Source organism: Coregonus lavaretus, assembly GCF_964263955.1.
Source record: "Coregonus lavaretus genome assembly, chromosome: 25".
Classification (NCBI taxonomy): Eukaryota; Metazoa; Chordata; class Actinopteri; order Salmoniformes; family Salmonidae; genus Coregonus; species Coregonus lavaretus.
Window position 1 is genome coordinate 31,445,771 of NC_140012.1, and position 13,458 is coordinate 31,459,228.

At 45.3% G+C, this 13,458-nt stretch overlaps 1 protein-coding gene across 1 annotated transcript; it reads right to left on the bottom strand.

The window, feature by feature from the left end:
- Positions 1-1,083: 1,083 nt before the first annotated feature.
- On the bottom strand, positions 1,084-13,384 carry abcg5 (ATP-binding cassette, sub-family G (WHITE), member 5). Its single transcript, XM_084141636.1, has 13 exons — positions 13,090-13,384; positions 12,210-12,331; positions 11,061-11,197; positions 10,045-10,143; positions 9,773-9,905; positions 8,831-8,970; positions 8,567-8,696; positions 8,256-8,469; positions 7,796-8,001; positions 7,064-7,202; positions 5,792-5,977; positions 2,726-2,838; positions 1,084-2,506 (listed from the first exon to the last, which is right to left on the bottom strand). Exons 1-13 carry the CDS (start codon positions 13,263-13,265, stop codon positions 2,319-2,321), a joined length of 1,983 nt encoding a protein of 660 aa, XP_083997762.1. The 5' UTR covers positions 13,266-13,384; the 3' UTR covers positions 1,084-2,318.
- Between the last annotated feature and the right edge of the window lie 74 nt (positions 13,385-13,458).

A 13,458-nucleotide genomic window follows, 5' to 3' on the forward strand; every position in this document is an offset into this window, starting at 1 on the left:
CAGGCTCTAATTGTCAAAATTATCATGTTCTTCTAATCTAGCTCAACCATCTCTACTTGTCTTCTAGTAACCCCAGTTACATTGCATTGCGGTTGCCCTGTAGAAATCCGTGTGTAATTGTCTGATCATAACTGTTTTAATGTGCAACGATAACCTTTGAATGGCTGCAGCCAGATACACGTGCCACTGTGGCATTTGAACTAAAGTAACCTCTGGTGTGTTTCTGGCTCCAGCCAAGTGTCCACATTATGTTTTATTTATTGTCCCTCACCTGATTCGGCTCAGATAGCACTCCCATTGGGCAGGGATCATATGGTGGGTGGAGTCAGCCAATAGAAGTTGAGAGACTGGGGTACTGACTCCATGCCAATATTGAGAATGTGAATACTAAAGACTCAAACATGTGCCTTGATAGCTTAGAAACCCAGATAGAGCCATTAGATGGAACCTTGGTTCAGATGTACCCTTGACAGATGGATTTTTACTAGGTCAGAATTCAATTCTGGCCCGGGTCACACTGAGTTTATATGTTTTTACCAGCACTACTGATTGACTCTTTGTAATAAATGTCATACACGTCATGTGTCAAGGTCATCACCTAACTGAATCTGTGTCAGCTGGACCCTGAGCTCAGCATCCATAACAGCTTTCTGTTATACCAGGTTACATTGTTTGACAGTCATCTTGCATGGTATCCTTACAGGGTTTTAACACTATACAATTGTGTGAAAACCATGTAGGATGAACCCAAAACAATGATAACATTGTCCCCTCTGTCTTGTCTAAAGAAACTGGACCAGTACAAGAGGAACGTGTCCAAGTCTTGGAACTGGAGACCTAACTTAATAGACTCATCAGCTCTCTCAGCCAATGAGAACATCAGAACAGAATGTTCTAGAGCTTAGACAGACTTCACCCTCTACTTCAGCCATGGCAGACACCTGTACAGTCATTTAATATACCCAGAGAAATGCTCTGATTACAATATACTATAGAACTTACTATACAATGCATGTTTCATATCAATTGTATTGGAAAAATACATAGATTTTCCTATTCACACACACAGCACAACTGTTGTATTGTAAGTATTTTCATTAGAAACATTTATTTTGAAAAATAAATTTACTTGACATTTTTACAAAAAGAAAGCAAAAATAATGTTAATTCTTTTAATAAGGAGATCCCAACAGATCCCATCATACTGGCATGTCACTTTCTGCAAGCGTAGAAAACACAGATATCCAACAGTATACCTTATTTCTAAAGTAAAAACAGTATATAACTATTCCCTATTTGTGTTTATTACTTTAATTTAGACAGTTTGAAGACAGATGGAAGGGGATGAACTGCATAGAAAGTGGTGGACCAAGGAATGGACCCCCCGCCGTTGGGAAATATACACTCATTGGCCAGTTTATTAGGTATGTCCGTCTAGTACCGGATTGGACACCCCTTTTGCCTCCGGAACAGCCTGAATTCTTCGGGGCATGGAAACGTTGCTCAATTGGTATCAAGGGGCTTAACGTTTGCCAGGAAAACTTTCCCCACACCATTACACTACCATTGACACCAGGCAGGATGGGGCCATGGACTCATGCTGCTTAATCCAAATCCTGACTCTGCCATCAGTATGACGCAACAGGAACCAGGATTCGTCAGACCAGGCAATGTTTTTCCACTCATTGTTCCAGTGTTAGTGATCGCGTGCCCACAGGAGCCGCTTCTTCTTGTTTTTAGCTGATAGGAGTGGAACCTGGTGTGGTCGTTTGCTGCAATAGCGCATCCGTGACAAGGACCGACAAGTTGTGCATTCCGAGATACCGTTCTGCACACCAATGTTGTACTGCGCCGTTATTTGCCTGTTTGTGGCCCACCTGTTAGTTTGCACGATTCTTGCCATTCTCCTTCGACCTCTCATCAATGAGCTGTTTTTGCCCACAGGACTGCCGCTGATTGGATGTTTTTGTTTGTCACACCATTCTCGCTAAACCCTAGACACTGTCATGCGTGAAAAGCCCAGGAAGCCGGCCGTTTCTGAGATATGGAACCAAGCTCAAAGTTACTTAGGTCACTTGTTTTGCCCATTCTAATGTTCAATCGAACAGTAACTGAATGCCTCAATGCCTGTCTGCCTGCTTTATATAGCAAGCCACGGCCACGTGACTCACTTTCTGTAAGAGCAAACCATTTTCGTGAACGGGGTGATGTACCTAATAAACTGGCCACTGAGTGTATGTGGTGTTTATAGTACCACTAGACCAAACTCCAGCAATCCCACACCCCTTTCTGTCTCCATGTTGGTGTCAGTGTCTGTTTCAGTGTTGGACGAGGCGGTCTCTGATCTTGTAGCTGATGACTCCCAGCAGCACCAGGGCAGGCAGGAAGGAGTAGAGCAGGAGGAAGTCCAGGGTGTAGCGGTCCAGGGCTCCTGGGTAACCCTGGTCTATGATGTCATCTCCATCTGTCATCAAACAGGCGCCTGGAAGAGGTATACTGCCTGTACCTGCATAGAACGTAGACAGAAGTAATCAACCCCAGACTCATTGTAACGATTAGGTGATATACAGTATGCATGAGTCTTAACATTGGCTTTTTAGGGCAACCTGATAGGGATGTACTGTACCATACTGTTACAGTGCACTCATCACATAATTTCCTGATTCATTTGGGCACTGGTATCACTAGCTGTGTTAACTGGAGAAATATTTTGTATGAGTCTTACTGCAGGTGAAGTTGAGGCCATGGAACTCCGTGACAATGAGCAGCTCACATCCGTACTTCTGGAAGGTTAGGTAGCTGAGCCACTGGAATACCACAGGCATCTGCTGGTTACTCCTATGGAGGGAGAAGAACAGAACAGGGCCATCAGTTCAATTATGGTCCGTAGTTTACATCTTTGAGAGTGGTTATGGGAGCCAATGAACACACACATAAAACTTCACCAGTACCACTAATTTCCTGAATTAATTGTTCTTCTCCCTCCATAGGAGTGTTTCAGTGAAAGGTAAGTGAGGGAGGCCCCGCTCTTTCGCTTCCCCAGATGTTTACTTAATTTTATTCCGATCTCTTTTGCATTATTGTAGCCTTTTCTGTAGCCTGTCAACTATGTGTCTGTCTATCCCTGTTCTCTCCTCTCTGCACAGGTCATACAAATGCTTCACACCGCGTGGCTGCTACCACTCTAATCTGGTGGTCCCTGCGCGCACGACCCACGTGGAGTTCCAGGTCTCCGGCAGCCTCTGGAACTGCCGTTCTATGGCCAACAAGGCAGAATCTCAGCCTATGCTACTCTCCAGTCCCTCGACTTCTTGGCGCTGACGGAAACATGGATTACCACAGAGAACATTGAAACTCCTACTGCTCTTTCCTCGTCTGATCATGTGTTCTCGCATACCCGAGAGCATCTGGTCAGCGCGGCGGTGGCACAGGAATCCTCATCTCTCCCAAGTGGCCATTCTCTCTTTTCCCCCTGACCCATCTGTCTATCTCCTAATTTGAATTACATGCTGTCACAGTCACTAGCCCATTCAAGCTTAACATCCTTATCATTTATCGCCCTCCAGGTTCCCTTGTAGAGTTCATCAATGAGCTTGACGCCTTGATAAGTTCCTTTCCTGAGGATGGCTCACCCCTCACAGTTCTGGGTGACTGCCTTTGACTCATTTCTCTCTGCCTCCTTTCCACTCCTTTCCTCTTTTGACCTCACCCTCACACCGTCCCCCCCTACTCACAAGGTAGGCAATACGCTTGACCTCATCTTTACTAGATGCTGATCTTCTACTAATCTCACTGCAACTCCCCTCCAAGTCTCCGACCACTACTTTGTATCCTTTTCTCTCTCGCTCTCCTCCAACACTACTCACTCTGCCCCTACTCAGATGGTAATGTGAGTCCCTGCTGAATCCTCCTCCTCCTGCCCCTCCCTCCTCCCTCTCTGTGGATGACTTCGTCAACCATTTTGATCCGATCCTCATTTATTACGTCAAATGACACCGCTGGTCCTGCTCACACTGCCCTACCCTATGCTTTGACTTCTTTCTCCCGATTAAATCTTGCGACTTGTGACGGCCGGCCGCCCAACAACCTGCCCGCTTGACCCTATCCCCTCCTCTCTTCTCCAGACCATTTCCGGAGACCTTCTCCCTTACCTCACCTCGCTCATCAACTCATCCTTGACCGCTGGCTATGTCCCTTTCGTCTTCAAGAGAGCGAGAGTTGCACCCCTCCTCAAAAAACCTACACTCGATCCCTCCGATGTCAACAACTACAGACCAGTATCCCTTCTTTCTTTTCTCTCCAAAACTCTTGAGCGTGCTGTCTCTAGCCAACTCTCCTGCTATCTCTCTCAGAATGACCTTCTTGATCCAAACCAGTCAGGTTTCAAGACTGGTCATTCAACTGAGACTGCTCTTCTCTGTGTCACGGAGGCTCTCCGCACTGCTAAAGCTAACTCTCTCTCCTCTGCTCTTATCCTTCTAGACCTATCTGCTGCCTTTGATACTGTGAACCATCAGATCCTCCTCTCCACCCTCTCCGAGTTGGGCATCTCCGGCGCTGCTCACTCTTGGATTGCGTCCTACCTGACAGGACGCTCCTACCAGGTGGCGTGGCAAGAATCTGTCTCCGCACCACGTGCTCTCACCACTGGTGTCCCCCAGGGCTCAGTTCTAGGCCCTCTCCTATTCTCTCTATACACCGTCACTTGGCTCTGTCATATCCTCACATGGCCTCTCCTATCATTGCTACGCTGACGATACACAACTAATCTTCTCCTTTCCCCCTTCTGATAACCAGGTGGCGAATCGCATCTCTGCATGTCTGGCAGACATATCAGTGTGGATGTCGGATCACCACCTCAAGATGAACCTCGGCAAGACGGAGCTGCTCTTCCTCCCGGGGAAAGACTGCCCGCTCCATGATCTCGCCATCACGGTTGACAACTCCATTGTGTCCTCCTCCCAGAGTGCAAATAACCTTGGCGTGACCCTGGACAACACCCTGCGGTGACCCGATCCTGCAGGTTCATGCTCTACAACATTCACAGAGTACGACCCTACCTTACACAGAAAGCGGCACAGGTCCTAATCCAGGCACTTGTCATCTCCTGTCTGGATTACTGCAACTCGCTGTTGGCTGGGCTCCCTGCCTGTGCCATTAAACCCCTACAACTTATCCAGAACGCTGCAGCCCGTCTGGTGTTCAACCTTCCCAAGTTCTCTCATGTCACCCCACTCCTCCGCACACTCCACTGGCTTCCAGTTGAAGCTTGCATTTACTACAAAACCATGGTGCTTGCCTACGGAGCTGTGAGGGGAACGGCACCTCCTTACCTTCAGGCTCTGATCAGACCCTACACCCAAACGAGGGCACTACGTTCATCCACCTCTGGCCTGCTAGCCCCCCTACCTCTACGGAAGCACAGTTCCCGCTCAGCCCAGTCAAAGCTATTCGCTGCTCTGGCACCCCAATGGTGAAACAAGCTCCCCCACGATGCCAGGACAGCAGAGTCACTGACCACCTTCCGGGGACACTTGAAACCCTACCTCTTTAAGGAATACCTGGAATGGTATAACAGTAATCCTTCTACCTCCCCCACCACCCATTTAAAAAAAAGAAGGGTGGTTGTCCCACTGGCTATCCTAAGTTGAATGCACCAATTTGTAAGTCGCTCTGGATAAGAGCGTCTGCTAAATGACTCAAATGTAAATGTTAAAGGGAATTGTTAAAGGGTATGTAAAATAATAGCATGACAATTAGACAATTCCATATTTCCTAGTAGTGGTCTGACCTGAGGAATCCGGAGCCCACCATGATGCCAGCTACGTTGAGCAGGGCCACTCCCGTGTTGACCATGTTGGGGTCCTGCACCACTCCCATCAGCACCAGGGTCAGCAGCTCACCCACCACATGGGGCACCAGGATCACAGCCGAGAAACACAGGAACCTCCACATCTCTGGGTTCATCCCCAACGTCCTGAGAGAGAGTGAGACACACATGCATGGACACACAGTCAGGTGTGAGGGACTATGAATGCAAATCTACATGTTGAACACACGCACTCACACTTACACACGTGCACATACTTAGACACGTGCACACACACAAGTTATCTTCTTCTATCCTCATGGGGACCTAAAATTAATTTCCATTCAAAATCCTATTTTCCCTAACCCTTACCATAACCCTAACCTTAACCTGTAACTCTAACCACTAACCCCTTACCCTAATTGTAACCCTAAACCTAACACCTAAGCTTAAAATAGCCTTTGTCCTCATGGGGATGTGGGAAATGTCCCCACGAAAATATTTGGCATGGGTCCTCAGATCCTCAAAAAGTTCTACAGCTGCACCATCGAGAGCATCCTGACTGGTTGCATCACTGCCTGGTATGGCAACTGCTAGGCCTCCGACCGCAAGGCACTACAGAGGGTAGTGCGTACAGCCCAGTACATCATTCGGGCCAAGCTTCCTGCCATTCAGGACCTCTATACCAGGCGGTGTCAGAGGAAGGCCCTAAAAATTGTCAAAGTCTCCAGCCACCCTAGTCATAGACTATTCTCTCTGCTACCGCACGGCAAGCGGTACCGGAGCGCCAAGTCTAGGTCTAAAAGGCTTCTTAACAGCTTCTACCCCCAAGCCATAAGACTCCTGAACAGCTAATCATGGCTACCTGGACGCTGCTGCTACTCTCTGTTTATTATCTATGCATAGTCACTTTAACTCTACCCACATGTACATATTACCTAAATTACCTCGACTAACCTGTGCCTCCGCACATTGACTCTGTACCGGTACCCCCTGCATATAGCCTCCCTACTGTTATTTTATTTTACTGCTGCTCTTTAATTATTGTTATTTTTTACTTATCTATTTTTTACTTAACACTTATTTTTCTTAAAACAATGTTAAGGGCTTATAAGTAAGCATTTCACTGTAAAGTCTACACCTGTTGTATTCGGCGCATGTGGCAAATAAAATTGGATTTTATTTTATTTTTCCTTGTTTTACTTTAGGTCCCCACAAGGATAGAAGAACCAACACACACACACAGACACCCACCAGTACAGGAAGGAGGAGAAGATGAGCACGCTGATGATGCTGAAGGGGAGGATGTGGAAGATGTAGGCCAAGAACATTTGCCACTTTTGGTACAGGCCATCCTTACTCTCCTGGTCAGCCATGGCCCTCAGAGCAGGAACTAGAGAGCACAGCATCATTAGGGCAGTAGTGATTATGATATGAACACAACCCCTGCTATTGCATCCAGGTAAATATTCCAAGGATAACTTTAATTGTTTTACCATTATACTTTTACACTGATTGTATTAGTTTCTCTTGTATAATGTAATTTCAGCACAGAGATTTGTGTGCTAAAAGTAGCTTTGCCTATGGGCTACTAAATATCCCTAAGTTCAAGACCAATAAACATTATAAACCCACTGCCGCTATCTACAGCTGTTTGGATGCTTATTGATTCGTGGTTACCCTTAAGTCGCTTGGCCTAGTCCCTTATCTCCTTCCATATCCCTTATCGCTACTCCGTGAGACGGGGTAAAATAGGAGGGTTCATTAAACTGTCCATAGAGATCTGGAGAAAAGTCCCTGGTCAGGGTCCTCTCACCAAATAAGGTCCACGTGATCAGAACATAGGCAGTTCATATTACGCAGGCATGGTTTAACAACATTGGACCATTTTGATATTATTGTAACTCAATATGTTTCCCCACAGATGTACAATAGTAGCCTGTAAATCAGCCTGATCTGACTTGCAGAAACAACAAGCTAACTCACACAGAGCTACAGCGTTCAGCATGCCAGTGTAAGGCGACGCCCCCATAGCTTGGTAGATAATGCCAATCCGGTCCTGTACCGCTCCCTTGGTGATGTCATCGTCCAGCTTCATGACAAAGAAGGCCACAAACAGGCCATAGATGAGGTTCTGGGACAGACGCATCAGGACACCCATCCTGTCTCGAGACAGGTTCCTCACAGTCCTCCTACAGAAAGAGAGAAAGGTTAGACCATTGTCTTTCCGTCAGGTGGCGTCGTTCTAACGCGACACGCGTTGCCAGAAGCCAGATCAGTGCAGACGGCACTGGAGATGATGGAGGTTAGACAGGACTGAGTCAGACAGTAACTCAGAGGTAGCGCCATCACACTACCACATCAGAGGCTACTATACCCTCAGACAATAACCTTATTTTTATTTTCCCTTCACAATCAAAAGCAGCACAGTAGTTTGACCTCTGACCTGAGAAGCACACCCAGTTTGGCCAGGCCGCTGGGTGACTCTTTGTGCTTGAAGGGGATGCTGGTTTTGTCTGTTCGCTGGCAGCTCTGCTCAATCTGTCTCAGCATGCTCTGGTAGATCTCTGAGTCCTGATAGTACGAGGTGATCTCGTGCATGCGGCTGTAGGTGGTGGCCTCTCTCTCACTGCAGCGTGTGTCCACTGACGTCAGATCCACTGTTAGTCAATCCATAGGACAGACCAGGAGGGAGGGTCATTAGAGAGATAAGGGTGGTACATGAATACATTGTGTGAAGTGAATATATTACTGTACCATAGAAATCAAAGGGGTTGCAGTATTCTGGACACTTGTAGCCACATGTGCTGAAAAAGTTCACCATCTCTCCAGGCTGGCCACAGAACACCAGCTCTCCTTTACTCATTATGGCTATTCTACTGAAGACCTGGGGAACACACAGGGCTGGAGTTAGTCTCCATCAATCAACATAACAGAGAGTATAATGCATCAACTGACAAATTGACATAATCACTGAACATAAGGAAATAACACAAAGCAGCTTCATTCTCTTTCCCTCACCGTGAAGAGTTCAGAGCGTGGCTGGTGGATGGTCACTATGACAATGCGGTCCCTTCTGGCCAGCTCAGCCAGTAAAACAACAATCTGATTGGCCGTCATGCTGTCAAGGCCCGTGGTTGGCTCGTCCAGAAGGATGACCTCTGAAACAACATCACATGTCCCAAAGTAACACATCAGGGAATGTTTAACACAGAAAAAAACTTCCACATGAATTGTTTTATCTTTTAAAAACAGAGTTGAACTTTTAAAATGGCACAGTCCCCCTCTAAGGAGCAACTCTTTGAGATAAGTGTGTTCTTTTCTGTTAATTTATCCAATTAGCACAATTAAAAGATTGCCTCTTTAAAAAGGATGAGTGGAATTAACAGATGCATTAATTGTGTGATGATTAATTCATTTCCTGGTTGATTGGCGAGGCAGCAGATGGGAACCCTTCATTAATGTGGCCTAGTGTTTGGGTGGAGAGTGCTCCGTCTAATCCGAATGAGGACTGAGACCCCCTCACCCCCTGTGGGTCCTCAGGCCCTGATAAACTCCACCTGGGACACCTCACAGGATTCACTCAGCTTAATACTGAGTGTGTAATAACCCTGCCTTTCATTACCCCCCCACTCCATCTCTCATCACCTCTCTGTCCATCTCTCTTTGTTTCTAGTCTATTATTAGACACAGGTCTCTTTGTTAGCCACTCGGAAGTGGTTGAACTTTGTGATGATCAACTTTTTCCTTCGCTCAAGGTGACATACTCTTATTCTAACAAGGCACAGTATAATCCATGATATTGAAAATGCGTTTTCTTGGTTTTGTAGAATAGCCTGTATTTTTCTACACATATTTTAGTAATGTATGGTATAGTTATGTGTTTGTTTAAGGGGTATTTACATGCTTGTCTCCTGAAATTCTCCACAGGCAATGACCAAAGACAGCTTCATGTGTACTCACTAGGGTCCTGAAGCAACTGCATGGCAATGGACACCCTCCTCCTCTCTCCCCCAGAGATTCCTGGGAAGACGCGTCCACCGATCACACTGTGGGCCACGTGACCTAGACTCAGCTCCGCCATCACCGCCGACACCTGCAGGCCAAGAAGTCAGGGGTCAACAACTTATCACAGTTGATGCCAGAATCGCTTGAGAAATCAAAGATATCTTCATGTGTATCTATTGTAGGCCAGCCCTGGTCTAGAGGTTATCTATAGTCTGTACGATTCACACCTTCTTGTGGATGACGTCTGCTGAGTGTCGTCTCAGGGCCAACTGGGCTGTGTATGTCAGAGTCTCCTCCACTGTCAGGTAACTCAGCAGGTTGTCACTCTACAGATGGAAGACAGAAAGCCAGGGATAAAGACAGATCGAAGGCAGGGATCAAAATATTAGTAGTCCATGTATTGTGTATGTACTGTAAAGTGAACTCTACGTTTTCTACAATCCCACAGAGATTGTACTGTTACCTACCTCTGCACAGACGTAGGGGACTGTCTGTTACCTAAGTGCTCCATGTTAAAGGTGAGGAGAACTGTGAGAGTTTTGTGTGGATGTATGGCAGCTGTATAATGTTGTCTTTCTCTTTCTGTTTATTGTGTGCCCCATACATGGATTTAACGGGCTGAGCTTTAATGATTGACTGACAGCAGAGCCGTACTGGATTTTGGAACTTTGATGTGCTCATGCAGAATGTGTATGAGCGTGGATGCATGCGTGAGTGAACTCTCCTGCTCCTATTCTTAATTACTGTGCGATTTAATATCACCATCTCATCCAAGGCTTAGGAGGGAAATTTAATGACTGGATTAGTTTATGGCCCCGGTGAGCAGGGCGGATTTTATCTGCAGTAAAAGGAGAGATTATTTCAAAGGACTGGGTTCTAAACTCAGTGATTTAATATAGCTGTGGATACACATGAACATCCCCGAGAAAGATTACTGTATGTAGAAGCTATCTGTAACCCCAGTTAATTCCACCCTGGCTGGCCACCCATCCCCTAATTGAAGTGAGAAGAGTTTATGGAGTGAGTGTCTTTGTGGACTATTTACCCCATGCCACGCATTTCACCCACTCTCTCTCACTTTCTCATGCAGCAGGTCACAGACAAAGCTCAATGTAATGTCAGCCAGCTTGAACACATCCACGTTTATACTGCTAGCAAATATGATAAGCTAAGCACAATATTTATGGCGTTGGGTAAATAGTGGGTGAGAGATTAGACTATGTTACTGTGTGTGTGTATTTACCTGTAGCACATAGGAGAAACAATCCTGATACTGCTCTCTTTTTAGCTTCCTCCCATTGACAGACACATCTCCCAGAAGAGTGCCTGAGTTCCCAATCCTCCCAGAGATAGCATCCAGGAGAGTGGTCTTCCCTGAGCCTGGCACACACAGAAAGCCAAGGGCAGCACAGGATGAGACAAATATGATTGTACAGCAGTAGAATTACAGTATTTTACATAGATTGCATGGAAAGATGAGCATTGCACTATATAATGTACTGTAGGCCTACAGAATGTCAGGTATGATTTGTATATTTATGTTCAACTGTGGTAAATATTTTATGTTACTGATTATGTTAGTAGTCTCGGCACCCAGAAACAAATTACTCTGACAGCCTGGTCTTAGAGCAAAACTTATTATATGTTACTAAAATCTGTGCTACTCCATTTAGTATAATATATGTTACGTTACATTATTTGACACGTTTATTATGCTATACTGAACAAAAATATAAATGCAACATGAAACGTGTTGGTCCCATGTTTCATGAGCTGATATAAAAGATCCCAGTAATTTTCCATATGCACAAAACGCGTATTTCTGAATGGCTGGGCCTGGCTCCCAAGTGGGTGGGTGGGCGGGCCTATGCTCTCCCAGGCCCACCCATGGCTGCGGCCCTGCCCAGTCATGTGAAATCCATAGATTAGGGCCTAATGAATATATTTCAATTGACAGATTTCCTTATATGAACTGTAACTCAGTAAAATCTTTAAGTTTTGCTTGTTGCATTTATATTTTTGTTCAGTATATATTACGTTTGATAAGACAGTAGGTTAAGGAAAAATGAAAGCAGGGTGGTTGCGGGGTGAATGGGTAGGTGTATAACGCGAACGTCTAGTAACCCAAAGGTTGTGTCTTCAAATCTCATCACGGACAACTTTAGCATTTTAGCACGAATTGCAAATCGTAACATATACTATATGTCTTATAATTCGTATTATATTGCACAACCGCTATTGGTATACCAATGTAATGTAACCTAACATATCATACTAAATGGAGTGGCATGGATGTTAGTAACATGTTATACGTTTTGCTCTGAGACCAGGTTGACTGAGTATTTTGTTCTTCATTGCCTGTAAGTTGTACTGGTGTGTTTGTGTTGCTCACCTGAGTTCCCCAGTATGCCCATGATCTGCCCACTGTTCACATGGAAGGAGACGCCATTGAGAATCTGTCTGGTCCGTTTCTTTTTGAAGGCGGCGAGGTCCCACCAATGCCCCACACGCTCACTGACAAGCACGCACGCACACACACACACACACGTGCACACACACACAGTTTCATGAATCTGTATTATGAGTATAATTGGGTCGTTCCACGAAATGTGTCCCTTTTGCGTCCCTTTAAAATGTTAAGTACAAATTGTGCATCAATATTGAATTTTAAAATATCCTTTTAATATAGACCACATGGAAAATTTTAGAAATACGATTTTTATATGAATAAAGGTGATTTATGGTTGATTTAAGATGAAATCATCAACCCTGATACGGTCAACCCTGCTACTTTATTTGGCACTTAATAGGCACTTACTATAGTCATTTGAAATGGGAAAACATGTTTTTTATTAAGTTGAACATGTGCTCTTCATGACAGAATGTAGAAATTAGGTGAAATCGACCCCAAAAATCAAGTTACACCACCCATTTCGTGGAACGACCCAATTCATGTAATGATCTGCACAGTAGATACAAAGATAAGACATGCAGTGCTGCTCTGCTTTAGATGAGCAGATACAATGTTTCCATTTTTACCTTACTGTTACTGTACCAGAATAGTACGTAGAGGTACAAAATCGTGCCGCTTGATGCGACTGTTTACTGGTATAACAATCCATATCTTATGACCTAAATGTAATATTTAAAGGCACAATCCATACGATTTTCTGCTTTTTAACAGTTCATTCACAGTTCCAAACCAAGTGACAGTGATATCACGCATCACATTCATAACACATCTTTCTATCTTGTAAATAGCATTAGCTTACCTGACGCTGTAGGAGACTTGGCTAACACTCAGGCAGCAGGAGGGCTGCGGTTGGTCAGAGGGTCCTGGTCCAGACCTCTTCACCACACTCTTCTCCGACACAAACTTAAAAGATTCCTTAGACCTGCTCTCTGTCCGCTCTGGTGTTACCTCCATAGAGTAGGACCCATTCATCATGGTTTCACAGCTCCACTCATCCAAGCCACAAATATCTGTTATGTCTCTATGTGCGTCTTCTTTCTGTAGTCAGCTCTTTGTAGCCATTCAGCGTTACGTTGTGACAGTGGCGCCGGCACCATAAACACAGGGCTCTTATCAGTGGAACTTTGCTCTTGGGCTGTATTAAGAGAAAGGTAACAATAAGTCACAG